The sequence below is a fragment of the Colletotrichum fructicola genome (genome assembly GCF_000319635.2).
Source record: "Colletotrichum fructicola Nara gc5 chromosome Unknown KSG_Nara_v1_contig07, whole genome shotgun sequence".
Classification (NCBI taxonomy): domain Eukaryota; kingdom Fungi; phylum Ascomycota; class Sordariomycetes; order Glomerellales; family Glomerellaceae; genus Colletotrichum; species Colletotrichum fructicola.
The window spans coordinates 2,893,539-2,921,162 of NW_027094057.1; the positions used below are offsets into that span (position 1 = coordinate 2,893,539).

Below are 27,624 nucleotides of genomic sequence, written 5' to 3' on the forward strand. Positions count from 1 at the left end.
GACAAACAGCAACTCTTTCTCTCTCTGCCCACGTAGCCAACACACGTCTCCGACAAGCTGGTTCAACCGTCCCCCTGCCTCCTCCCATGCTCGAGTCCAGCACCGCTGTCGGCTCTCTCTCTCTCTCTCTCTCTCTCTCTCTCTCTCTCTCTCTCTCTCTCTCTCTCTCTCTCTCTCTCTCTCTCTCTCTCTCTCTCTCTCTCCACATCTCCCATGCTGCGACTCCGGCCAACCGTGACAACGTTGCCATCGGCTGGGGGCCGGTTGCAAGGCTGACCGACAATTCCTTTTTTCCCTCTTTTCTTTCTCAACCTTGCATCCGCGGAAAACGACCTCCACCTCCGAGATGCGGTCCTGGGAGGGTGAGGGGCGGTCCAACTCGCCCAGCTCATTCGCGGAGCCAGACCTTGGTTTTTTTTTTCGAATCGAACTCCTCCACCATACCCTCCATCACACCCGCCTGCCCGCCGCCCGCTGCCAGCAGCATCTCGTCCCCTCCCCTCCTTCCCCCCCTTGATGTCCCGTTGTACCAGTACTTTCCGACAATTTCCTACTAGCTGGGCCGAGTTCCAGGAACACGGAACCCGAGCTAACTGGACCGGCTGGGGTGGGAGGGGGGAGGTACAAAGAAAGAACCCGGATCGGTGTGCTCAAACCGCACCCACGTACATGCATATGCATCCATCCTAACCCCTCTCCTCTCCAAAACGGCCGCCCAACCTCGTCCCTTTCTGTCAAATTATCACATCAATATATGTGATTTGTGGTGTCTTTTCCATTGCGGGCAGGGCAAGGAGCGCAGCAGCAGCAGCAGCAGCACCGGCTGGCACTTTGAAGACGACGCATGTGTGCATTCCGGCCGTATCTCTCTGCCATTCATTATCTCGTATCCGTCCTCGGTCGACGGAGAACTCTTGCGGTTGTTGGACCACGATGCCGAATGATACGTGAGGTCCCCCGATGATCTGCGCCTGCCCACCCCGCCCTTCCAGAGCGGTTGAAAACGTGCGCTTGAGCCGATACTCCCGCGCAAGGTTGGTTGGTTTCCTACTTCCCGGGTCTCCAGTGCCGCCATCACCTCCGTTGGATGAGTGTGGAGCGAAAGGGACATATGGGTCAATGAGTATGCCCTACTCCCGTCTGTTCTGGAAGCAGTCAAAACACACAAAAGTTCTCAATCAGTCACAAGTTTCGGGATAAGGGACATCTTGGACGTACGTAATGGGGCTTGGTATCGGTTGCCCAGATCCTCCTTGTCTTTCTCATGGTGTTCCTTCGGCCTGCACATTCTCCTACTTGACGAGACTCGCAAGGCTCAGACGTATGCATGGCACGGGTAACGATTCACAGAAACATCATACTTGATACGGTGAAGATCCATCGCGAGCAGCCCAGCCACGATCCTGCACCAGGGGAGCAAAAAGGCCCAACTGCATCATCCACCTGAAACCTAAGGAAGCCTCGAGAAGCCTGCGATGACGACCCCCAGGAGATACACCAAACGAACGTTCAAAATCACGACCAGGGAGTTCGTGGAGACGCTAGCGCTTTCCCTGCCCTATTCGGACACGAAAATCTAGGCCCTTTCTTTCCGTCCTTTCTTGCTGACATGTCCCATGCGAGCCCGAAAGACCAACAACCCCGCCGCCGCCGCCCCTTGTCGTCCTGGTGCTGGTCCGAACCGACAGCCCGCATTGGGGTGTGGCTTACATACAGACGAGGCACATATACGGATACATACACACACACGCGCCGCGCGCACGGCACGCACGTACATTTGCTGTTTGCCTCGGCGGACGGGTCGTCGACGGTCGTTGGGACGAGAAACCCGCCAGGATGGTAAGGGGTACCCACTTTGCTGGTTAGGCAGCCCGGCGGAACGGTTTGGCAACCTCGGGCGACCGGGGTGCGGACGGAGGAGAGGCATTGGTCGGCGGACGCCACCTCGGGAAGGGGGGAGCAATGTAAGTCAGGGGTTGCCCCTCGTGGCATGCAAATGGGGGGGGGAGGAGGGTAAACCTGGTTAGGGGAAGCGAAGGAGACACGTGAAGTTGGCCGGGTGGATGAGAGGAGGAGGGTGTTGTGCGTTTGTGCGTGTGTGTGTTGTTCCTTGGTGGCTGGTGGTGTGTTGTTGGTGCGTTGGCTGGCGGTGTTGGTCTGTACCTGGACATCGGCCCCCCTAGCCCCTCCCTTCCATCTCATCTGCCTTGATACTTCCTCTTCTCCCAGCCCCCCTGCCGGTGGTCTTCTTGTCTGTTGGTTCGTTTGGGACTTTGGTAAAGATGCAAGCCCAACCCCTGGTCTGTTGACGGGCATGCTTCGAGCGCGGCCGACTCAACGTCTACCTCATTAGGTTAGGATAGACAATGAAAGGTGCCTTGCGCGCCGCAAGTCTGGGCTGGCATGGCAGAGACAACGAAATGTTGTCGATGACGCGGGGCCGGGCACGTCGGACTGGGCACACGGTCTTACGAAGTACTCTCCCTGTCCTCTTCTTCTTCTCCCCCCAGCTGGCCCCGGTCGTCGAGATTCCGTCGGCGAGTGTGCGGCACAGGCTTGTTGGTACTTTGTTTTTTCGTGGCGAAGGAGCCTTGCCGTTGCAGTTGTCAAGTTGTTTGGGACGTTGGTGAGAAGTGGGCACACGGGGAAGGGGAGAGGATCCTCCTGGTTGCTCATGGACCAGGCTCGCGGGCCAGGTCATCATTCATCATCCACCCGCGAACATGGGAGCATCGATCGGCGGCGGCCGCTGCCCAGGAGAGCGGAGGCGTCGCGGATCCAGGGGGGCTTTTCTTTTGTGTAACGTGAGAGCTCGACTACACGTCGACACTCATCTCGCTCACCCCTGATACTGATGCCCAGCGGCATCCTGGGATCTTGCGGAAGGTCGTTTTGCGTATACGTTTACTCCCCTTATATGGACGTGTGCTATCGCTCCCGTCCCGTGTTGATGGGAGGTACGCGGTTGATGACTTTGATAGAGCATGCTCTGCAGAGGCTGTGGCCTGCCGTCAGAAGACGATATCAGGTTTTCTGATGGCCGTCGGTGAGGGAGCGGCCTAGGCCATACCGGTCAGATAAGCGGTTGAAAGGTTAATGTCAAGAGTGCCGTGCTCTCAGATACGCATCTCGTCCGAAGCAGGCATCACATTCCTCTCGGGCATCTCGGTCCCGAACCCGGACATTGTATGGAGCATCAGGGAGTGTGAAAGTGAAGAGAAGTCGGGATAGATTCCGATGGGTGGCTGTTGCCAACATTTTGGACTCGGCGTGACACAGCATCCCTCGAAGCTTTGTCGTTGTCACATAAAATTGACGCTCAGCTTTGTACCTACTGTATAGCTTTGAACGCCTCTTTGGTGTCGCAGTACGCAGGTATTGTTGTCGTCGTCTTCTGTTATCATAGACCTTCAGCAAAACTTGCAAAGGTTCGGTCTGCAACTACACGTTGGGGGTTAAGAACACAGTGAAGCGTCCGGGGAGCCCCGAGTCAAAATCCTCATTCTACGGATGATGGATGTCCGCGAATGGCATCTCTTTCCTACTATCAACTTCTGCCTCAGTCAACCGTCATTGGTGCAACATGTTAGTACAACTGAAATGCCTCACAAGATGGCAAAAAAAGTCATACAACACATCGCAGAAAGCCCCTAACCGGCGGCGACCAGCATGCGCCCAGGTAGCCAGACACAGCTTTGTCTGGTTAGGGATGAAGTAGCCTCGTAACACATCGAGTCTTTGTTTGGCAACTTACTGTCCCTCTCCAGCGTCAGAAAAGCCGTGTCGGAGAAAGATGTGAGGTAGACATGTTATACAACTTAAGAATCTTCCGAATTTCGGAACAAGCGGTGGACATATCTGGTTTGCTCCGCATGAAAAGACCTAAACTCAACTCGCGATACATTTGAAAAGGCCCAAGGTGGTCAATCTCATGGACTGTGTGCCTCGTTCCCTATGGACTGAAAAACGAGAGAGTCTCCAATGTAACCGGTGTTGTTCAAAGGCTGAGTGCGCAGTATAACCAATTATGAGTTTAACTTCGATATAAGGGTGATAACGTGCATCTTAGTGAACTTCCATAGTCCCCTCTGTATTTGAGCGTGTGCATGCTGAAATCTGGCGATGAAGACGGCTTGTGTTACTAAATTTGGTATTGCTGATGTGAAAGTTACCGTAGAGATAGCAGCAGACTCGGCTACAACGTCTATGTAGCTATCTGCTGGTTTCTCGTTATTATTTTAGTCATCTCAGAGACGACTTCAATCTGTTAGATGGTTATTGAAGTGAAATGATGTAGGTCTCACGGGGATGTTTACTGTCACCGGGATTCCTTCGCAACACGTCTAGGTATTGAGAAGAGTTTTGCTAGCCGGGCAGTACCGTAGCACATCGAACAATTCTATAAGGGCGATGATAGTAGAAAGACAATAGGGGCAATGAAAATAGCAACGAGGATAGACGATGACGACAGCGAAAACATAGGAAATATAGTCGCTTTAGGAGGATGTCTGTGTGTGCGAACACTGCAAGGATAGCGAATAAACACTGCTCGGCCGACAAAACTCATTGAGAAACCATGGCAATTGTTACACTGATAGGTAACCTAAGTCTCCTTCGAAGAAGCCGTAACAGCTACGCATGAAAACCTGCAAGCTTTGAAGTACATGCAGAAGTTTAGGGAATGAGAGGCAAAGACAGTGGGTGAGATGGGTTCAGAACGGAGCTGACATTTTGCAGTATCATACGATTTCCGTTTACTACATATAGAATGCGGGCTTCGTTATGCTTCTCAGACACTTCTGAGGCTTGTCGACAAATTATGTAAATACACATGGGACTTCGATTGTGTGAAGGGTTAAGCTAGCATGGTCATCATGAGTCCGTCTCCGCGCCATATCCTGCGGGCAGAGGGTTTTATTCTCTTCAACCACTATACTTGTAGATATTCTATCCGTCAGGTGCCCGATTCTGTTCGTCAACCAGAAGGCGTCTCCAAGAAAGGAGGCATAACGTGCTAAGGAAGGATTTCTGAAATGGCATTAACATGCCACATGGAAGTTTCAGTCTTTACTGACAAAAATCCCACGTTCTAGAGGCTTAATATCTTCGGTTTGCCTGAGCGTTCCATCCGAAACCGGTACTTAGCTCTGCGGGATATCATGAGTAAAACAGTTTCACCCAAGTGCTTCGTCTCCATTTGAAGAAGAGCTGGCTGAACATGTCCCTTTTGTCGGGCTTCAGACGATTAACAACGAACATAGAACGTCTTACGACATTATGAGGTACGACTCAAGCAGAAGCCATGGGAATGTCGTAGCAGTAGCCATAGACTACTCGGAGAGACCATGGACGTTCTCTTCGCCCGCTCATGTCGTGCCTCTGCAACCATGTCCGATTCGATGCACAAAATTCAGGGGGGCTCACTTTCAAACAGGCGTTGTTGAAGGGTTTCCTGGTATTTACCCACAGGAGGCGGGTTTCGCAGCTTGGGTGGCTGCGTTGACGTGATGTACAGATTCTACATAAGGAAAATAAAAAGGTGCCTGTTAAGGACGCTCAAAGGAACCAGATCCAAGGTCCCAACGAAGCGTAACTCCTCGTCTCGCGCTCCCAGACATGTCCGCTCCCTAGTTACCTAGGGGGCGCGACTTTCTGGGTTACATGAACCTCCTACACGGGTCATTGAGCATTCATGCGTATTTGGTTCCATAACACCCCCTAACCCCGGTGTCTATATCCCGATACCACCAATTTCCGCTCCTTCTTTAGATGCTGGTGAATTAATTAGAAACACATCTCCTCCATCCCTTTCTTTTACACAGGTTCGTTTTCGAGAATGGGCGAGTTCCGACGGTTGCTTCGTCTAGTGGTGGGCAGCGTGGGTCTCGCCGTGGTAGCCGACGATCTTGAAGCGGCCAATCATCTCGCCGACGGTGAAGAAACCGAGGCACTCGGCGGCGACGACGGCACCGGTGGCGACGGTAGCGGTGTTGATGCGCGAGGCCAGGTTGGCGGGCTTAGCAGCGGCAGCGGCGGAGGCGGCGGAGCTGGCGGTCGCGGAGGCGGAGCTGAGGAGGCCGCTGGGGTTCTTGAGGGAGTTCACGGCAGTCTGGAAGTAGGTCTGGAAGGTGGAGACGGGGCTGCGGACGACAGTCAGATGCTGGAAAGCCTTGATGTCGCGTAGTCACGGAAGCTTACGGAGGAGCCATCTTCTGGCCGTGGAAGACAATCTTGGAGAGCTCGAGACCGACGCGGGAGTAGTAGACGACCCAGGGGACCTGCTCTATAAGCGCAATTGGGTCAGCACTTGATCCTGTCACAACGCTCGGGATACGCATGGCAACGCTTCCTCGGAGCGTATTCCTGTTCATATCCCAGATGTCACGTACTCTCGATAAAGCCGATAACCTTGCCGGTACGGCCGCCGACCTTGCCGAGGGCATTAACGGCACCAGAGATGGCGGGACCAGCAGCGCTGGCGGCGCGGCTCAGGCCCTGAGCAGCCTTGGCGGAGTACTCGCTGGCCTTCGCGGCAGCATCCTTGGTGGCATCGGTGGCCTTCTTAGAGGCGGTTGACTCGAAGCGGACGGCAGCGCGGGAAGGGAGAGTGCGGGCGGTGGTCCGCATCAACGGACGAGCGAGGGCGGAAGACATTTTGGCCGAGGGAAGGGATCGAAAATCTGGAGGAACAAAACCGGTGGATCTGAAGTCGGTCGGGGATGGATCGAATTGAACGGCTCCGGGGGTGAGGGGGGAGCTTCGTTGGCGGCCAATTGATGGAGGAGGGGAGTTGGTGGTGATGGGTATTTTTGCGTGAGGAAAAAAAGAGCTCTTTCCCTCACAAACTGTCAGTCTCTGCCTCCGACCTCTCGGAAGATTTCGCTTGTGCTGTTGTTGCGAGCCGGACAGGTGGCCCGTGCGTTCTACGACTCGCTGAGGTGCTGTCGCTGTTGCTGTTGCTGTTGCTGTTACTGCTGTCGCCGCGGTGTCGTTGGTGCTGTGCTGCTGCCCAAGTTGTGGCTGTCCAGTTGCACCAACCCTGAAAGACAAGAAAAAAAAAATAGTTCAATTACCACACTGAGCTCCCGGTGCGCCACTCCTTCCATGTACCTTGCCTTTTCCGCAAGGGCAGGAACAGGCGCGCCGGCCGGTACAACGGGCTATGCCGCTTTGAGGGCACATAGCCAATGAGATTGCGAGGCTAGCCCGGATGTGGGGGTTCTCCTTGGGCGGAAGTTGCGCACCAAAGGGAGTTACCCTTGAAGGAAACGCAGGGCAATGGGCAAGAACGGGGTTCTATCATGATGCGCTTGCCAAAAGTTGATTGCCTCGTGATTTTATTCCACAGCTCACTCTTGGTGGCTTCACATCATTTTGGTCTTCCAACTTTCACGAACGTCTTCCACGCCAATGCTATGCAAGCATCACCCCCATCATCACCCAACCAAAACAATTACAGGCAAAAACATTCACACAACGGCAGATTACGAATCATTGGAAAATTGTCTCTATAAATATATCAAATGACCATCCATGACACCAGATCGCCAACACCGCCGTATTATGCCCAAAACACCAACCATTCCATACCCGCAGCTTAGTCCTCCAAGCTCTGGATCATGACCTTGATGGCGCCCGTCTTCGGGTCCCTGGCCGTCTCGAACGCATCGAGCGCGTTCTCTAGCTTGAACTTGTGCGTGACCAGCTTGCTGAGGTCAATTACGCCGCTCTCCACCAGACGAATCGCCCTGGGCCAGGTGTTGCAGTAGCGGTACTGCAGCTGGATGTCCACCTCGCGCACACTGGCACGCATGAAGGGAAAGCTGATCTCGTTGCGTCCAACACCAATGATGAAGACCTTGCCGCCGAACTTGCACGCCCACACGGCCGAAGCGATACTGCTCTCGACGCCGGTGCACTCCATGGCCACAGCAGGCTCAATGCCGCCGAAGGACTCGACAATGCGCTTCGCCTCCTCCTCGGCAGTGCCGCGCCCGACCTTGTGGGTAATGGCCGTGGGCACCAGCTCCTTGGCGAAAGCCAGACGGCCGTCGTCGATGTCGGTGACAACCAGCGGGCAGGCACCGGCAGCCTTGGCGCAGAGGAGGGTGATGAGACCGATGGGTCCCGCACCGCAGACGAGCACCGGGTCACCGAGGCGCACACCGGCACGCTGCATACCAGCCAGCGCCACACTCAGCGGCTCCAACATCGCACCGTTCTCGTATGTCATGTTACCGATCTTGTGGCACCACACGGCCGGGTGGTTGACATATCGCCGCAAAAGGCCCGGGACCGGCGGGGTGGACAGGAACTGCACCTTCTCGCAACCGTTGTAGCGACCAGTGAGGCACGGCTCGCATTCGTTGCAGATGACGTTCGGCTCGACGGCAACTCGGTCGCCAGGCTTGAGGTGGGTGACGCTGGGGTGGACGGCAATGATTTCACCGGCGGACTCGTGGCCGAGGATGTGGTCGCCATCGACGATCATGGGTCCGATGCATCCGTGCTTCCAGAAATGAACGTCGGACCTATGCGTCTGGTCAGCCTTGTTCAAAGTCTCTCCGGTTTTCGAGCTGGTGACTTACCCGCAAATGCCGGTGCTTCGGATGGCAATGGTGACTTCGCCATTCTGCAGTCCCTCTCCGGCCTGGACAGCCTCCAACTTGGGCTCGGCCTCGGTGATCCAGAGATCGTGTGCGGGGTTGGTGAAGACACCGATGTTAGCCTTGGACGGCTTGACGGCGCCAACGGACGCGGGAGGATCAACAGCCGAGGGAGACATTGTGGAAGCTGTGCGTGTGTGTTTGTGTGTGTGCTCTGGTAGGGCTCCAAATGGTTCAGCGGCGACGAGACCAGACGGCTGGCAGCAACGAGAGCAGTGTGTAAAGGCTAGGGAGGGACAGGACAGGACAGAATGGACGAAGCGAAGCAAAGGGTCAATCGAGCCGGACGGGGTCTGGTCTACAGTGTCTGGGCTCGGCTGGATATATAACTTGTTGACAAGTGGATGGTCTACTGACGACAAGCTTCTCCCGCGCCCCTCGATGTTTTAACAGCCCCTCCTTTCTCGAGGGGTCGAGGCGAATAGTCAACCCCAGTTCCCCACGTCGCAACGTCACGCAGGGTCGAAGCTTGTTGGCAGGGGGTGGGGCGCCGCCGCGGTGTGGGAATTGTTCGGTCGCTGTAAGACCGATTTTTTCTCTTTGCGACTTCCCGCTCCAATCACGACGCCGATCCTCACCCGACGACGACCATCCCCCCGCGACACCTTTGACGATAGTCGCCCAGCGTTGCCCAGTCCGATTGTTTCCTTTGCTCTGCCGCAAGTCTCTAGGAGCGCCAACCCTTTCGCTTTGCAGGTCCAGGCGCGCCGGGAGGGGCATTGGCCGCATTGAACTGCTCACTCGTCCCGCGGAGATTTTTCTGAGTGCGTTCACGTGGTGGGAGAGCCGGGGACGTCGTTGGGCCTTGTGCTTTTTCCCCTGCCTTTATCCCGTAACATCGTCGCTTCTTGTTGAGGGAGGGGGAAGCGCATCTCGCTCCACGAATCGCGACGGTGCCCGACGCGAGATCCCTTGGTCTCCCCGACACTTACTGTGCCCCTCCTACCACCAGATCCGCCGTTCCTAGTGTGAACCAAACAAACCGAACTCGTGGGCGTCGGCCCCGACTTGTTTTCCGTTCGTCCTCAACACTGGAGTCTGGGTGCATCGAATGCGACAGCGTACCTACCTCGGTCGGTCACCTACCTGTTTGATATCGCTTGCATGGATGCGCCTGTGGTCGTCTCAACCGCCAGCGCACGCAGCTGGAGTTTAAGTGCTTTGGCTTTTGGTTTGATGTTTTTAAACCCCCCAATTTTGCTGCAGCATGCGTTCGAATTATGATACCCCGTCTGTTACATTGACACGCCGGGATCGGGCGATAGCCGCTCCGGTCTCTACGGCCTGCCAGATAGGGCGCTCAAAGTCACAGAGAGAGAAAAGATTGACAGCGGCCTTGACGTTTAGACTTACACCCGATAACACCGCTGCACGGTTGGTTATCTACCGACTCTCAGGCGTCGCAAGAATGATAGTCGTCGTCTTTCTTCCTTCACCTGACGTGAGGCCCACGATTGACCCAACTTCCTCTCACCTTGACCGCATCGTGTTACCCGCAATCGGGGAAAGACCTAGACTATACCCGCCCGCAGCGCAGCGCATTCGGGACTAGAATATCCGAGGAGAAAACTCGGACCTTTTGTACCCTCTCGCCGTGTTCGTCATGCGCCGCCCAGACTTGGTCTTTGGCCCGCCGGGCGACGAATGGCGCTACGAGACATCGTCGCGAACCTATGATCTCACCCGGGGCCGGTCTCCGGCTTGGACGGTCGGCACCTCCCAGGGCCCCACGGAGACCTTCACATCCGTGAACCCCCACAGCACGGCGCTCGTGATTGTCGACATGCAGAATTACTTTCTGCACCCAGACTGTCGCGACCATCCCGCCGGGCTGGCCGCGGTCGACAAGACCGAGAAGGTCATTGAGAAATGCCGCGAATTAGGCGTCCAGGTACGGCGGCTGCGCTTTTTTTTTGTCTTTTCTCCATTTTCCCCGCCAGTCGGACTCGACGCCGGGGTTTCTCTGTGCCCGGCAGAGAGTGGGGGAGCTGTTGCTGCACCCGCATTGCATCGGAGAGGTAAGGTAGGGTCAGGTAAGCTGGACGGCAGCGGCTTACACAGCAGGGCGTAACGTTGGCTTCGCTTTTTTGTTCTTTGCACGCAAGTCATTCATTGATTTGAAACGGGCAGGTAATCTGGCTGAATTGGGGCTTAACCGACGATGATCTCGCCGTGATGCCTGCCAGCGTCCAGCGGGGCTTCTCCCGCACACTCATCCACGGCGCCTCCGCCGACGACAAGGTCGCACGTCTCGGTCTCGGCGGAGACCTAGGCGACGGCAAGGGGCGGTGTCTCGTCAAGGGCAGCTGGAACGCCGACATCTACGAGCCGCTGAAGCGGTTCGCCCGTCCCGGGGACGTGCACTGCGACAAGAACAGGATGTCCGGCATGTGGAGCCCGGAGCAGCCGCTCCGGAGGTATTTGGACGGCGATGGGGCCGGGGTGCGGACACTGTTGTTCGCCGGGGTCAATACGGACCAGTGCGTGCTCGGGACCCTTACTGATGCGTATAACGGCGGCTGGGATTGCGTGATGGTCGAGGACTGCTGCGGGACGAAGACGCCTGGGGCGCCGGAGGTTTGTCTTTACAACGTCGCTGTAAGTCAACGCACCCCTCCGTTTGGATTTCAGCCAGTGGTTGCGACTACAAGATGTTATCGTGGGACTACGAGTCGCTTATTAAGAGTATTTGTCAGGGCTCGTATGGTTTTGTCATCAACAGCGATACCTTTCTTGCAGGCACGAGTTCGTGATGAGAGGATTCTGCGGGATGGTAGCCACATGATGCGCCGCCAGCCCTCCCTCCCGCCGCCTTGCGATTCTACATCTTCTGCCCGACGAGAACTTGAAAGAGCGAGCGAATGACTGAGTAACTGGGTAGATCAGGCCAAGCAGGGAGGAAACATGGGACGGCTTATCTTTTACGAACGGCGGTGCATGGCTGCGGCACGAGATGACGACCAACGGATGACCTGACCACCACATTGATCTTAGCTACACCCGCAAATTTAGCCTGCGGCAAGTCAGACTGAGAGAAGAATAGTCTCACGCTTTTCCGATCGGGTTGACTTACATTGACTTTGAAAGAATTCGAGGTATGATGAAAGTGGGAGAACAAAAGCGAACATATTCACCACGTCAGCCACCGAGCAAGGGCAACAGGGCTGCGATGATTTAATATGAAAGTCGAGAACCAAATAATGTTGACCGAGTAACATGGTTCGGTGCCAAGCTTGAATTCATCAGCTCCAACGGAAACGCGTCTGGGGTTGTTGGATGTTTGTCTGCCTTGCCCCGCCACACATATTCGTGGAGTCAACTTGCAACCAACACAACGGCACATAACGATTCCTCAACGCCGCGAGACCTCTCCACTTCTACCCTTCGTGACTCCTCATATGCAGGCTGTTGGTTACTCCTGCATGCGTTTTCAAAACTTCATCGCCCTTCATCGCGCACTCACTTCGACATCCCACGTCTAACACGCGTACCCATCATGGCCGACCGTGAGGCCAGCCTGAGCAGTGGTGCAACTGATGATGGCAACCACAAAGAGCTCGCTAGTAGGTGGTTTCTTCACGCCCTGTCAAGCGAGGTACTGATTTCCTTGTTTGCCAGTCAAGAAAGAGGCGAACAGCAAGCTATGGATTAAGAGCAACGGCAAGGTCGACTGGCACGCGGTGTATACCATGTTTTCCGCGCTTTTTGGTCAAGGCTGTTTCGTATACTTCTTTTACCGCGTCTATCTCGCCTATGAGCGCAACGGCACGCTGTCGTGGTTGATTATCGCGGTCACTGTATTCGGAGTCCTGTTCACTATCCTGACGATATTGTATGTTGGAGTACACCTGATAGCGTGGTATCTCGGCTGTCTGTGGTGACCAGAAGTCCTGAAGGCTGTGGTCATGTTCAGAAGGATCGCGCGGGGCTTCTTTGACGACAGGCATGTATTTGGGATTGAGACTCTGGAGTGTGATGAGGAAAAGGCTCAATGAGAAATGTTCAACTGCCTCGTTACTTAGCCGTGCTGAGCGCAGAAAAGCGCACTGGAACCAGAAACCAGTTTGAAATGCATTACCGCTTAACGCAAATATTAGAGGCAAAAATTGGAAAAGAGTGGACTGAATTTATGCTTCGTTGAATGTGAGCGTAGATGTCCTTCTGTGCAACTTTCTTGTGAGCACCGAGCCGCTTTCTCGGCTATGAGCTAGCTCATGGTATTTCTTTGAACTCGCTACCTCGTAAAGGTGACTTTACTACCACGTCTTATCATCGTGGATGATAGCGCTCACTTTGGGCGTAGACACTCTTCTGGGGCAACTGCTTATCGTTTACGAACGGCGGCGCCTGGCCGCATGCGGCTTCAATACTGGCGACCAATGGATGCCCACGTGAGGTGGATGAATTGTCTCCGAGAGAGACAGACAGAAGCCTCCCCGTCAGCACCACGAGGGCGTCTTTAGGCGTGGGGTATTGTTCACACTGTTCCGAGTTTTTGTGTAAGTGTGAGTGCAAAAGGTTCAGGCAAAGGTAACGACGTCTTGGCTTTGCGTTGCCTCTCACGATGTTTTTTTGGGGTCGACCTGGCAAACAGTTCACTCTCCCAAAGACGCAACTGAGGATGGAATTATGTGTATTCATGAGCTTCAATTCGTCATCCAGAGCTATCTCACCGTTGGAAACCTCTCATCGGCCATTCTCCCCCCCTCAGCGGCGCCGCCGTGGCAGCTTATGCACGACAAAATACACTTGCCTATGGGGCGGGCGCTGCTGACGATGACAGCAGCGGAACTCCGACCCAGGCATCCCATTCGACCAAGAAACTCCCCATTGCGATCTGGAGATGCCGAGTTGTGCATCGGGGCTGACCTCTTTCCCATCCCACCGTGACACACCAAATTCTCACACAAAGCAGGAAAAAAGAGTGAGGTTCTCAAGTTGTGTAACGCCCTGTTGCGCCCCCCAAACACCGTTTGAATATCCGTATCTCCTTATTGATGAACGCCAACGTATGCATTTGTACGCGCGAGTGATTCTTTGATGAATATGTGCTCGCTTGTTTTGGTGTGACCGGACGTGTCCGTCATGACGAGCGCCGGCGATTGTACTCTCGAGTTTGTTTGTTTTCCGCAGGGCAAGAGGTCAACTTTTCATCCGCTGATGATGTTGACGTCGCCCTTGCAGATGCCGTATGTGCAGCATATCTCGGGGCTGGCCTGTCCGCTGAGGATGAGGTCACGCTTAAGCTGGCGAATGATGTTAGACATGCATCCGTAGATAACATGTGAGTAGTTGGGATACGAACATCTGTGCAAGGCAGAGGTCTGGCTTGGATGACGGCGCCGAGGGAAAAGACGGCAACGGCCGCGGAGACGATGATGTTGAACTGCATGGTCGCTGATGTTGGAGTGTGTGTGTGTGTGTGCGCGTGTGGCGGACGGCAAGGCAGGTAAAGGAAATGTTTGGCTGGTTGGTGATCGAAGACGGCTGCGATAAGCGAAGGAGCTCTCAGAGTTGAAGCAGAGCGAGAGACGTGCGGAATGTTGGCGTTGAGCGAGAGACAGGATTATTATATGATTAGGCCGAAAGCGAGTGAAAGAGGACGGGACGAAACGGTCTTCTTCTTCCTTTCCTTTCTGCAGTGAAGCCCTCTGGTACGGCCCAGGTCGTTGCTGGAATGTTGCTGATGTCGGATGGGTAGCAAGTAACTCGGACGAAGGCCCGGCGGGAAGGGCTGGCCTTTATCAATACGGGGCCAAACAACATGTACATATTTTGCGAGTAAGCACATATTCGTACACACCCACCACGCACACAGGCACACGCACACATGCATACGATACATACACATGGGGCGAGCAGGCTGTTGAGGAAAGCCCGACGGGAAGCCATGGGTGACGGCGTTAGCCCGCGCCACCTCTCGCAGCTTAATTGCTCCTTGGGTACGGGGCTACGACTTTGGGCCAACGCCCATCTCCCGCTCTGGCAGCGCGATCGATCAGCTTGGGTTTAGACCAACGGAACGTCCAGAGTCGAGGGGTTCCGGAAGGAAACAATAGACTAGAGCAAGGGGTGAGGGGCGTTCTCATCGCGCCATATGCTGCTGGGTACAGTAATGACTGGGGGAGGCTTCCCTCTGGCTCCCCTCGAATCTCAAATCTCGTCAATTCTAACGTGCGTTACTGAGACACCGCAGCGGGGTGATTGATGTTCCCTGCTGTTGCGGAGTTATCATCAATGACAGCTGCCTCCGACGGGTTCGCACCTGCGGAAGCAGACATGTGCGCCCGTTATACGGGCGCGGGATAGAGAGCTTGCCCGGGGGGTTGTGTGCATGTGTGTGATTGTGTTCTTGCCAAGGCGCCGATGATCTGCCATCGTGGGACTATGAGTGCGTAGGGTGAGTACGGAGACGGGTGACAATTCAGTCATATGAAAACATTGATTCGCCCGCACCGAGACCCCGAGAAAAGGGAACCAGACGCTAATGCCAGTCCGTCTTCAACAGGTTCTTGGGAATGGCTAGCAAATCGGCAGGGACCGAGAATGCTGGAGACATATTGTAACCGTGTGGTGTCTGGTGGTGCCCGCCCGGTGTGTGTGCTATCAGGTACGAGAGACTAGGGTGGTCTTCGGCTTAGCGCAGATTTGGTGGAGGGGAGCTGAGGCCACGCAAAAACCGTGACGAGGAAATGAGGCGCGGCAAGGCCGACGACCGAGGCGTTGGGAAAAGTAAAATAAGAATAGAAACTGTGGCTGAAGGTGGGCAAAAGATGATGTACGGCTCAGTCGTGGTGGACGATTGGGTAATAGACTGTGCAGATCGAGAGCCGCGGCCAGGGAGCCCGAATCTCAGCCCTACTGCAGAATGGACAGGTGAAAAGCTTCCAGATAGTGTGCCATTTCTTTCGTTTCTTTTGCATGGATTAAGGTAGTCGCTTCTGCGTGTACTAAACATCAGACGACCGCAAAACGAAACATTAGTTGTGGCTACGCCCGAAGCACGCCTTTTTAAGATTGCGCGCTTTTGGGACATTGTGGGCTCGTGGGTTTTGCCTGTCCGAAAACTCAAAAACCTCTCACGTTCGTGATCGTCAAGTGTTATTCTGCGATCATCAAAACAACGTATCCGTACGGCACCACCGCGGAGGAGGTTTGCGCTTCTTCAGCCGTCAGGCGGGGTGCCTTGCTAACATGGTTCGAGTCCATGCATCAGGCCGACCGCAAACGGCGTCGTCCAACGTGTTGGGGGAGAGCACAGCAACGTTGCCCTGAGCGGCCGAGCCAATGGCAGCGACGCCGGTGCAAGGAGAGGTAGTGCGAACTAAACATGGGCAGCTCGAGTGGTTGTCTTTCAAATTGCTTTTTGGCTGCCATGAGTTTTTGAAGGGAGCTTTCGTGTTATCAGACGGTAGATTGTGTCCTACTTCCCTGCGTTGACGTAGTTTCAGGATGAAGATGGACCTGTGCAACGACGACTGCACGGAAGGACGGCAGGTCTAGACTGGACTTGGCTTCCGACAGGATCTGTCTGCTCGAGATCTGGCCCGGCTGCTGTCGTGTTGGAGACATGGACGCTGCCGATTTCCCCGCCGTAACATTGCCAACGATCATGCCGTGCACCGTTTGTGCGAGGTACTGTTCGTGCAATTGACTTCGTTGAGCTGTTCCGTGCTTGCGAGACATGGCGCAGAATGCGGTTAGTTTTCAGCTTGGTGCTCGCAACCGGCCTCGGAGTGGGGGTGATTGGGCGTGTAGTCTTGGTTCTTGGAAGCCGGTCCAGTGAGGTCTTTCTTGCCGTCAAGTCTTGGAAGACTGCGGCTGTCGCAACGTCCAGGGAGCGTGGTAAGTAGGGAATAAGAAACAGCAAGACAGAACCAGCAGGTGGTTGAGTTGTCGATCACTGCGAGTGTTTATCATCACGCGCCCGCCAGGTTTCTGCCATGTGAGGAGTATTGGAAGACATTGATAGAAGATGGCTGACCCGTTCCCCTCGCTGGCTTCATTTGGGTCTTCATTGCTTGTGGTGGAGGTCCCAAAGCCTTGCGGTTGACGACAATGGCAAACCAGCTTCACCGAGGAATGCTAAGCAATTTGAGTCTAATGATCGAAGCCAGGCTTGGAACTTTGCGGGGCTATCGAGATTCGCGGCGTCCTCGCATTTGAACGGGAGCAATGGCGGGTTGGAGGAATTCCTCGCGACAGTATGACGTGCGTTTGCGTTTGGCCGCCACGGCAAGCTGGCATATGATGGTGGAGAACCTTCTTTGATGCGAGAGGAAGCAAGATGCGTCTTGTCCAACCTCACATAACACACGACGGGAGCCCTGCCTTACATAATACAAGACCGCGGAACGATGTGCGGAAAGAACCGCCTTCTCGCACCGCCACGCCGATACAAGTGTGGCTGCAACTCCCGAATATGTTGAAGTAAAAGTTCAAGAGGCCCGTTGCCCAGGAAAGCTAAGCTTTACTACCCGCGGTCGCAAGGTCAGGGTTCGCTCCCACAAAGAGCCCCTCGACACACTCCGAATCTTGCGGCGGCTTCCTATCACCAATAGTTCGGATTGCGCGCTGATTTGAAGTCACGACTAATGGATCAGGACTCCCATTCGCATCTAGCTCCAAAGTTCGGACAATTCGACTTCTTGGCACCCCAGCCCTTCGTTGATTGCTTCCCGCTGCAGGATGGAAGCAAAATTGCCCCGTCGTCACCAACCTCCTGCTTCCATGCATTCGGCATCGGCATTGCGGCAGCGCCAGCAAGATTTGGTCTCCATTGCGGGAACCCTGGCTGCTCACACGACCAATTGCAACACTCGCAATACCCTATCTAATCGCGACGATCCAACGGGGGGTTCTGAAGCCTGAAGATAAGGAAGTCCTTCAGCAGGAAACCCTCGACTCTTTGCCCTTACGTACACTCTCTTGTTCGTCTCTGACGACCTCCCACGTCGTTTGCAGCTTCGCGGACATGGCCGTGGTGCGCTTGGACGATGCGTGGGCAATCCCGCCTTATCTTCTGCATCTGTCTCTTGGCTCCGACGGGGAGAACCTGGGGTAAGGTAGTGTGTGTGTCTGCGGATGGCAGCGATGCGCGCGAATGCCACACAACCAGCTCCCTCACCATCGCATCGCCAAGTTTCGAGCCACCTCAACTCGCCTTACTCTCTTTGCCCTGTCTCGTGATGCCACTGTCGAGGCTGCTGCGCATACAGAGGGCAATGTACCGAGTACTTGACAGACGAGACGATCTGCTCAGTTCCGCAACTCTCGCCTGACGACCTCCATTTTCACCGAATTTTTTCTCCTTCGAAATTCGCCATTGGACGAAAGGCAACCCGGGAATCCCGAATTCGCCTCTCTGCGTCTTCTAGCTCTGCCTTCAGACTCCAGCGCGGCCCCCCTTTACCGGACCTATCCCAAACGGCTCCCAGTTGCCGGCTGACTTCCGAGCCACACCAAGTACCCGCTACTCATACTCCAGGGACGCGCTGGTGGGGATATGTCGATTGATTCTTCAATGCCGCGGTTCCTTATCTTTTGCTCCCCCCACCAGTTTCGCGTCAGAAAGGCTAGGACGTGGTGTGTGCTCTGCTGCACCTCTGCGCAAAAATGGTCGTTGCCGTCTTGCGAGGCCCCGAAATCTGGGTACGAAAGATCCCGTAGAATTCGCGCGCGTCGCCATCGCCCTGATAAGGGCTCCTCCACTTTCCGTCGTGTGAATTGGGATATTACTGCCCCCGGGTCCGCCACCATGTTGCTGCTGTTGCTCATCGTCCAATCTTCCGTCGCGGACCTTTCTCTCCCCCTCACTGGTGATCGGTAGCTTCAAAGCGCCTTGAATTGAGTTTGCCCGTCGTCGACAAGACACCACCGTCCTCCATCAACCCGCCTTACTCCGTTGTGCCAAGCCAAGCCAAGCTATGAACTTCCGGTGACCGCTTACACAAACTCGAAAGAAACCAACGAGAGAGACCGGATACAGACCATGGCGATATTCGAGACCAAAAGCGACGTCGAGTCGAACGGGGAGAAGAAGGATGTGGCCCGCGGTTACGTGGGGGCCGACGGCGTGCACCAAGAGGACTTCGAGGCGGGCACCAGCACGTATGCGAAACTCCAAAGGTTGGCGGGCAAGTTTGGCGTGGAACAGAGAGGCATCGAAAGAGTCCCGGAAGATGAGCGTACCGACGACGCCATCATGAACGTTGGAACGATGGTGAGTTTCGCTGGTGAATGTGTGCGCAAAAACCAAGAGACGCGGTGGTTCTGACGAAAGTCTTCATAGTGGTGCTCCGCCAACATGGTCGTCTCGTCCTTTGCCATCGGCGTTCTTGCGATTCCGGTTTTCAGTCTCGGCTTCGCTGACACGGCTCTGACCATCGTCTTCATCAACTTCCTCGGTGTCCTTCCCGTGTGCTTCTTCTCTACCTTTGGCCCCAAGTTTGGTCTTCGACAGATGGTTCTGTCCCGGTATTGGTACGGCTACTACGTCGTCAAGCTTGGTATGTCGAATACTACCTCTCTCCTCAAGGGTGGGCGCCACTAACACATGCCCAAAGTTGCCGTCTTCAATATCCTCGCATGCCTGGGCTGGTCCGCCGTCAACTCCATCGTCGGCGCCCAGCTCTTCAACGCCGTGAACCACGACATGCCAGGGTGGGCCGGCATCATCATCATTGCGCTGTCGACCCTCGTCATCTGCACGTTCGGCTACCGCATCGTCCACACCTACGAGCGCTTCTCCTGGATCCCCTGCTTCATCATCTTCCTCATCGTCCTCGGCGTCTTCGCCCACTCGGGTAACTTCAACAACATGCTGCCCCTGAACACGGGGCCCTCCGAAGCCGGCTCCGTCCTATCCTTCGCCGCCAGCGTCTTCGGCTTCGCCACCGGCTGGACCTCGTACGCCGCCGACTACACCTGCTACTACCCGCCGTCCACCTCCCGCATGCGCGTCTTCCTCGTCACCTTCTCCGGCCTCTTCCTCACCCTCTGCTTCACCGAGCTCCTCGGCGCCGCCGTTATGACCGCCAGCGTCAACGACCCCACCTTCAGCGCCGCCTACGCCGACTCGGGCATCGGCGGCCTGCTCGCCGCCGTCCTCGTCCCTAAGCTCGGCGGCTTCGGCCAGTTCTGCCTCGTCATCCTCGCCCTCTCCATCATCGCCAACAACTGCCCCAACATCTACTCCGTCTCCCTCTCCCTGCAGGTCCTCTCTCGCCACACCGCCCGCGTCCCCCGCTGGATCTGGGTCTTCGCCGGCACCGGCGTCTACATCGCCATCAGCATCCCCGGCTACGACCGCTTCGAGGCCTGGCTCGAGAACTTCATGCTCATCATCGCCTACTGGCTCGCCATCTACGAGGGCATCAGCATCACCGACCACGTCGTCTTCCGCCGCGGCCTCGGCGGCTACGACATCGAGGACTACGACGACCCCTCGCGCCTGCCGCCCGGTATTGCCGCCTTCGTGGCCTTCCTCATGGGCGTCATGGGCGCCGTGCTCGGCATGTCGCAGACGTGGTTCACCGGCCCGATCGGCAAGCTTGCTGGCGGCGCGTTTGGCGGCGACATTGGTTTCGAGCTTGCCTTCTCTTTTGCGGCGGTTTCATACGCCGGGTTGAGAGTCGTCGAGAAGAAATTCTTCAAGAGGTAGTTGTTGTCGTGTCAGGCGGCATGTGTGGGATGATTTGTATGATATAGATGCGTTGTACATATTGAAGGTCTGAGGCGTCTACGGTGTTGGGCGTCGATACAGGGAAAGAAAGCTCTGGGTCATTTTGGGTTCCAACTTTCAGTACATGAGCTGGGCACGTCGTTCATTGTTTGTCTAGCACTTGCATGGCGGACCGAATCTTCTGAATAATTTAGCTTAGATAAAAGTATACCAGCGAGCCAATTGAAAATTGCAAAAACCAACGTGGGCTTTGACTCCGATTGCTATGTTCAACCACAACTATTAATGTCTCCCTCCTTGATCGCTTAACGCTATGACCGTGACTCTTTCAAGTGTTTAGAGTGTCCCTTTCCAACATTCCGTTACTAATTCAAGTCTGTGTAGTTGTTGAGACGCAGCAGCATCGACGTGTTCAGCACCTAAACCTCGACTACATTTTGCTCGCACCGCGAGGCCCCATATGTGAATGTTAAAATAATCAATTCTCTTGAGACTGAGTCTCTGCTACGTTCCGTACACGTAAGTTGATTGCCGCTTTCATGATGCCCGGCGAAGGATGTAACAACCACAACGTGACAAATAACATGTCGTTAGCGCTACATCTCTACGAAATGAGGTTTCAGCTATTGAAGAAGATAATGCTCACGTCACAAAATCATAGTAAATGGTTGAAAGTACTAAACGGTTCTAAATCACATTGTCACATTGGAAAGAAAAACTGCTCTCAAGATACTCATTTCTTCCTATGATGCATAAATATGTGCAATGTCGAAGATTGTCATTTTTATCTGCGTCTGCTCTTGATCTTTACGTGTAGGCTGCTGGACAGATTTTACGCTGTTAGTGCAGCAAATCAAGCTGAACAGTTACCTTATTCACGTTCATTTAATCTATTGTAACTAAGTGAAAGCGGCTCTTAATCTTAGTCTAAGATAAAACGTTAAATAGTCACTTTAATATAGTAAAATGTGTTTTTAGCATATACTATGATAACACACTGTTTTCCTTTTTATTTCTGTATTTGACGGTCTACTTATCACTCTATTCTAACCTTTTTCGCATGAGACCTTCTACCCGTTGTGATATCTGTTCTGTCTATGTTGACGAAGTTTGCAATTTTAATGTGATAGAAAGAGCTCATAACATTCTTAGCTAAACTCCTGAACGTTTATTATTGTACTAAATATTGTTTAAGATATAACTGAAGCAAGGTCCAGAAGAAGGGGAAAAAGCACAACATCCATTAAGACTTCATCTAAGCGTACATTACTTCAAGATGCGTCAGTGTTTGTTTAGAACAGAGACATTGTGAAGGTAACGGGTAGGTTTCGTCTCATCATCCCGAGAGGGTTGGCCCCGCCTTTTCAAACTCTCATTGGAACACCAGAGTTTTGCCCATCACAGTATTCGTAATCTTCGGCATTGAAAAGATCTGGGCTGGCCCCGAGCTATCCCGCCAAAGCTTGACTGCTACTTAAACTCTAAATTGACCTGTACATATCTCAGCACCAGTCATCGTCTCAGACATTCCCGAAGAACCGAATGCAACTACTTATATTTGGCGACTAATGCAAAGGGCTTTGTGATGCTGCGTCACTGAATCCAGTATCCACGGACTAACTATGTATGCTTTATACTCCCTGGATTTTCCTGAAGCGCCAAGCAGAATGTTCCCCACCAACTAGCTGATTTCACTCAGAACTCCCTGCCCTTTGGGAAGGCTCCGTGAGTTTAACCAGCTGGATGCCAACTTTGATGCAAAATATGAAAATCGAATTACCCTCCGCCATCCATTGGTGTCGTGAAGTTCTTGCAGCTCCCCAGAAAAGAACTGCGCCTCATGTCTCTTGACTCCTATGATGCTTTTCGTAATAGCCGCGGTGAACCGGCCACGTATCCGTCACCTCAAGACTCATCGTCATCCGACACGCGAAAGCGAGCTGGTTTCTTCCTAGCCCTAGCGGCACGCCGCAAAGAGGGATCGACAATGTCATCCTCGTCATCATCGTCCTCCGAGTCGAATTCGACGCCGTTGTTCTGATAACTGGATTCGCTATCGTTCACTTCAAAGAAGGGAGCGAGTCGCCCCTTGCGCTGCGAACCCGGTGCGCGAACCACAACGTCATCATCCGTATCGATCAAAGCTAAGCGAGCTTGCGATGTTGAGGCACGTCTAGACCGCGACGGTCCCCTGGCTGTGATCGTGTTCGCGTCGTTCCGTTTTCGACCCCTTGAGCGAGACGGGGTTGCGTTTACATCAAGCTCCTCGTCAATATCCATGTGATGGATCTCAGGGCTGAGGCCGCGCGTGGTAAGCTTACGTCCACGGGCGGATCTCGGAGGGTCAAGGCCGACCGAAATCGTATCACCCTCGACCTCCTGGCTCCTGGAGGACGCAGTGAAACTTGCGTGGATTTCGTTCTTAACGTCACCCATGTAAGCCTCATCGTTCTCGGCCGGGCTCGTTGGTCGAGGGTTCTTGGGTGGCCGCCCGCGACGTTTCTTCTGGACGGGCGAGCCCGCCTCTGACTTCCCGGCAGCTGTCTGTGTCTTCGCAACTGATCTGGCCCTACTCGCAGTTCTGGAGGCACCAGGACGTCCGCGTCCTCGTCCAAGTTTGATGCGTGGAGATGTCTGCGTGGAATCATCCGCTTCTGAATCCGTGTGTAGATTCTTGGATTTCATACGACGATGCTTTCGTTGAGCAGGAATGCTGCGCTTGCTAGCGTCTTGCGCATCCTCAGACTCAAGGGACGGGTGGTATTCCTCCTCCTCATCGTCACTCCTGGCAGCCCGTTTTCTTTTCCGCCCTGGGCCCGACACGACTTCAAAATCGGCCAGTGCCTCGTAATCGTCGGCTGTCAGCTTGGGCGCCTCTTTGCGGGCTCCAGTGCGAACACCCTTGGCAATTTTGGCTTTGGCAAACTTCTGTGTAGTCTGCTTGACTGCAGCTTTTTCTGATCGACGTCTTCCGCCCCGGCCTCTTTTGACCGGTGCTGCCTTCTCCTCCCCGCCCACTTCGCCATCTTCGTTGTCTGCCTTCTCCTTAATCATCTTCTTAGTCAGGTTGGGGAAGTTCTCGCCATAATTAAAGAACAGCTCCTCGCCCGCCTTGATACTGCGCGTGGCCGAGAAGCGGATGCGGTACTCTCCGTTGACGTAGAGAATACCAGGCTGGACGTTGGCTGCCTCCACAGCATGATTAATATAGCGGCTGAGGTTGCCATAAATAGCGGCATCGACCCAAATACCCTCATAATCCAAGAGACTGAACACGTAAGAAGTACTCTTCTCAACAGCAAAAGCCTCTCCGCGTCTTGCTTCTCTCCTGACACCCTCGTCCGCAACGATCAGCTCTCCAGTGTACTCGATGACGAACTCGTCTTGAGCAATGTCTTCCGCTGTGAAGAGGCCGTAGCCACAGCCCTCCAATTGACTCTTTCCCAAGACAACAGCCTTGCTGACACCTCGTTGAATGGCAATGTTCTGGCAGCCCGTTTGGAACAGGGCATCATCATGCCGATTTGCAGGGTCGGCGCGTTCCACAGCGCCGCAAGTCCCGCAGAGGTCGGGATCACACTCGCGGTTGAGTTGCACGCAAATGCAGGGGCGGCCTTCCTTCTGTTTCTGCAAGCAAGTCTTGCCGCTGGCATGGCAAGCACAGCCGGTGAACTTATACGCGCAGCAGTCCTCGGTACAGCGGCAGAATTTCTCGCAGAGGATGTCGTTCATTATACAGGTGCAATTTTCTGCAGTGCAGGGCCCGTCGTGGTGGCATGGGTCGTTCGAAGGGCGAACCTTGGTGTCGTGGGAATTTGTGTGATCTTGCCAGTCGCCGATGAGCATCTTCTTCTTACGATCATACCAGGGAAGATTTTTGACCCTTGCCGGTTCAAAGGTCTCCAAGGGGGGAAGAGTAATGCCCAGAGATTGTAAATGGTGGTTGACGTCCCAGCAGGACCTGTTCAGAATCTCAGCAGTCGCGCACTGAGCCTTGACCCTGACCTTGTTGTGATCCAAGATTGTGAACAGGCTTCGCAGCAAGTTCGTCTCGTCTTCCGTCCAAGGTCGCGACGATGCATCAGGAGTATTGGCGTTGATCTGGAAGCATCCCCGCTGACATGGGGGCGGAGGATCCGAATGTTCGGGGTCTTCTTTAGAGGAGATAACGCGGTTCGCCGAGAACATCCGTCCGTACATCCCGATGCAATCCATGGAGAAGTTGCGCTTGTGATTCTCAATGCTGTAGTCTCCATGTTCGCAAGAGTTGCTGTAACAGATGAGACAACCCATGACTGTATGGGTTTCGATCCAGTGCTCAAGAGATGAAGCTTTCTCATTGTCGCCTTTAGCCGCCTTCTTGGACTCGACAATCTCGTCAACAGACTTATCGAGCTTCAGCACGTCGCGCAACAGAACTCCCCGGTCTTTTGGCACCTCTTGATAGAAAACGTAATCGAAAGCCTCGGTGAAAACTCTTGCTGCCTTCAAAGCTCTCGGTGTGGCGGCTAAATTGTCATCGCTATGCAAATTGACCAGACTCGTTTTTTGTTGCGGCGTGATGGCGTCATCAGACTCTGAACTGGCCATATGACGGATGAGTGTCGTCCGGTTACAATTGTCGATGTTGAGCTTCTTGAGCCAAGAATCCAGGAACAGTGACAGGGTGGCGGTGCGCTCTTTGCGAAAAGTCCTGTTGACTCGGTCTTCGCGATTGCCTAACGTCTTGAACCCGCAGCTTGCATCCATCCTCTCAAGCTCGTTCAGCCATAGAAGGTAGTCTCGCTCCTCTTCCGGTTCCAGATCGCGGATGACAGGGACAAATTTGAGCATGGAGTTGGGAGAAAGGACGTTTTTTACGATTTCCGTGTGATGAAATCGGTACTTAGGCACGGCGTCCTTGGTTGACTTGACGCAAACTGGCAGGTAATGAGCATCTCGGCCCTGATCCGCTTTTCTCCCGCGAAAGTGTTGCTGAGGCGAAGTCAGCATTCATATCCATACTTTGGATGTTGAGATGCGGCAGAATGATGAGGACAGACGTCTCGCCATCGATGTGTACTTACCTTGACCCGAATCTTCATGGTCGTTCCCTTCTCCTCAGTCGTAGGTGAGATGCCGACGTCAGCGAACCAATCGTGACCGGTAGAAACACGTGTTTCCCTGGGCTTGGTAGATTTGAGTGCGTAGAGAACCATTTCTACATGATTTTTGCGGATATCATGAGAGTACTTAGTGAGTGACGAGGTGATGTGATTGAAGTCGGAGATGCCCTTGTTCGGGGTCTGTTTCTTGGAGTTGGAGACATGCTTAGCAACCTTGGGAGACTGGTTGCTCGAAGGGCGGGTAGAAGATGGCGGAGTGACTTGCTGGGCAGTCTCTAGAGGAGCGTCTGGTCGCGCGAGTCGTGGCATCTCGGCATCGTAACTGTCGTCGAGATCGACTGACGTTTGGATTGAGACAGGCGGCGGCGAAGGATCCAAGACCGAGGCTGCATTGCTGGAAACAGCGGTTGAGGCGCCGCTTGGGTCGGAGAGGACACTACTGTTATGGGCAGGACCTAGACCTAGTGGGATACGCGACGCTGAACTGGGAGGTTGGCTGGCCTCAGGCTTGGATTTCCAGCTGGAGGGGGTCGCGCGATCGGCATCAAGATGAGGAAAGTGCTTAGGGCGAGGGGAGATGGGAGGACTGTCGCTGTCGCCTGTCAGGTCGATGAAGTTGTTAGAAGCGTTTCCCGAGCTTTGACGGAGCGGGGGCTTCTGGTAGGCGCGTTGATCGTGTTGAGAATGAGAGTGGTGGTGGCGGTGGTGAGGGTGATGGTTTGAAGGATCGTGTTCTTGGTTCAGGTGGAACTTGGCGCACTCGTCGACGTAGGGACCTCTTTGAGCAGCTGCGTCCCGATCGGACCCAGCAAAGAAGGACATGACGGTAAATGACGAGGCGAAAAGCGACAGGAAGAAGGCGCAAAGGCGGTGGCTTTCTGTCGGGAGCTCGTCTGGCGGCGGTTCTGGCCTCGAGCCTCCTCACTTGCTGCAGGCGCAAACACAGACACGGTCGCTGCTCATGTCCTCTTCCCCGAGATCAGTGTCAGCAAAGCCTGTAAACATTGACTACGGAAGTCTCATGCCAGGCGGCCAGGAAGAAGCGCCCCGTGACGTTGCGCGGTCGAAAAAAAAATGCGACGCAACAGTCGAGATGGCGAATGGGTCACTTTCCCGCTCAAGCACGCTCTCTTGGATGAGGTTGATGATGAGAGAAGAGATGAGATATGTGAGACGCGTTGGTGAATTGCGAGGCTAAGCGCGTTCATGGGCGGAAGGACATCGAGGGAGAGATTGCAATGCGCTAGTCCCAAACGAGACCGGGGGAGCAGGGGCTGCGCTTCAGGAACTGCACTCAGGACTCAGGCAACCAACGCACCTATCCACAATAACCCACCAAGCACCTCACGGCCCAGTGTATCAGTTGCCCGTTGGTTCCGATGCATTTCAGGCAGTCTGGGTAAACACACAAGAGATGCACAAAGATAACATGCCTTCTTTGATTATTTTCTGCAGTATTTTTTTTTCCGTCTCTTTCGTCTCAGCGGGTGGTGGTGGCGGGCTTGCAATTGATTCATGTTACACTTTGGGCTTTGTCATGATGGAGCGCACTCTGAGAACAATGTCTTTCTATCCATTCGGTTTATTCGGTGCTGTCTCCTTACGGAATACTTTCCCGGCCGGCGTCTCCTTGTTTTATATTCAGGTGTCTTTGAGGATACCACGCTGCCATGTGTCTCCCACCATACCTCTTCCGAAGAGAGAATGGCAAACAATAAGCCAGGGCAAAGAGACTCGACATTTGGCTTGCGCTCGGACTTCGTACCCCAAAATGAGGCAAGTCTCGCTTTGGATGCTACAAACGCAATCCGGCGCGCATGACAAATTTTCGCAAGGGACTTTCAGCCAAGGCGGCCATATTCCATTGCCTTGCGTTGAACGTTGCCCGATGTTCGAGTTGCTTGGGGAAAAAATAGTATAACAGTCATTTAAGCTCAACTCAGCGCAGTAGCGGTCGACGTGGCTCGGCCAGGGCCAGGGTTAGGGTTGCATGGCCGTCTGGAGTTGAGCGGCCCAGGTACTAGAGAAAGTCTCTTGATTCAATACGTCCAGCTATGCATCACACCCCGACATTGCAAAAAGAATTACTCGTAAGCCTCGAATGAGATGTATACCGTCGACGTTCTAACGAGAATATAGCAAGTCAACAGTGTTGTTGCGTCAAGCACAT

At 54.2% G+C, this 27,624-nt stretch overlaps 6 protein-coding genes across 6 annotated transcripts; 3 read left to right on the forward strand and 3 right to left on the reverse strand.

Annotated features, from left to right (window-relative positions):
• Nucleotides 1–5,863: 5,863 nt before the first annotated feature.
• Nucleotides 5,864–6,654, reverse strand: CGGC5_v012513 (ATP synthase subunit g; the record flags this gene model as incomplete). Its single annotated transcript, XM_032030376.1, has 3 exons — nt 5,864–6,140; nt 6,199–6,283; nt 6,390–6,654. 3 exons carry the CDS (start codon nt 6,652–6,654, stop codon nt 5,864–5,866), a joined length of 627 nt encoding a protein of 208 aa, XP_031889985.1.
• Nucleotides 6,655–7,597: 943 nt separating this feature from the next.
• Nucleotides 7,598–8,785, reverse strand: ard-1 (L-arabinitol 4-dehydrogenase; the record flags this gene model as incomplete). Its single annotated transcript, XM_032030375.1, has 2 exons — nt 7,598–8,531; nt 8,589–8,785. The coding sequence occupies 2 exons, from the start codon at nt 8,783–8,785 to the stop codon at nt 7,598–7,600; spliced, it is 1,131 nt and encodes a 376-aa protein (XP_031889984.1).
• Nucleotides 8,786–10,269: 1,484 nt separating this feature from the next.
• On the forward strand, nt 10,270–11,419 carry rutB-0 (Peroxyureidoacrylate/ureidoacrylate amidohydrolase RutB; the record flags this gene model as incomplete). The annotated part of the gene is made up of 3 exons (XM_032030373.1): nt 10,270–10,557; nt 10,797–11,264; nt 11,363–11,419. The coding sequence occupies 3 exons, from the start codon at nt 10,270–10,272 to the stop codon at nt 11,417–11,419; spliced, it is 813 nt and encodes a 270-aa protein (XP_031890192.1).
• A 743-nt stretch (nt 11,420–12,162) lies between these two features.
• On the forward strand, nt 12,163–12,547 carry CGGC5_v012516 (uncharacterized protein; the record flags this gene model as incomplete). Its single annotated transcript, XM_032030372.1, has 2 exons — nt 12,163–12,229; nt 12,285–12,547. The coding sequence occupies 2 exons, from the start codon at nt 12,163–12,165 to the stop codon at nt 12,545–12,547; spliced, it is 330 nt and encodes a 109-aa protein (XP_031890193.1).
• A 6,110-nt stretch (nt 12,548–18,657) lies between these two features.
• On the forward strand, nt 18,658–20,328 carry fcyB-0 (Purine-cytosine permease fcyB; the record flags this gene model as incomplete). The annotated part of the gene is made up of 3 exons (XM_032030370.1): nt 18,658–18,888; nt 18,958–19,174; nt 19,232–20,328. 3 exons carry the CDS (start codon nt 18,658–18,660, stop codon nt 20,326–20,328), a joined length of 1,545 nt encoding a protein of 514 aa, XP_031890299.1.
• A 1,926-nt stretch (nt 20,329–22,254) lies between these two features.
• Ezh1 (Histone-lysine N-methyltransferase EZH1) lies at nt 22,255–26,276 on the reverse strand (the record flags this gene model as incomplete). The annotated part of the gene is made up of 2 exons (XM_032030369.1): nt 22,255–25,323; nt 25,416–26,276. The coding sequence occupies 2 exons, from the start codon at nt 26,274–26,276 to the stop codon at nt 22,255–22,257; spliced, it is 3,930 nt and encodes a 1,309-aa protein (XP_031890201.1).
• Between the last annotated feature and the right edge of the window lie 1,348 nt (nt 26,277–27,624).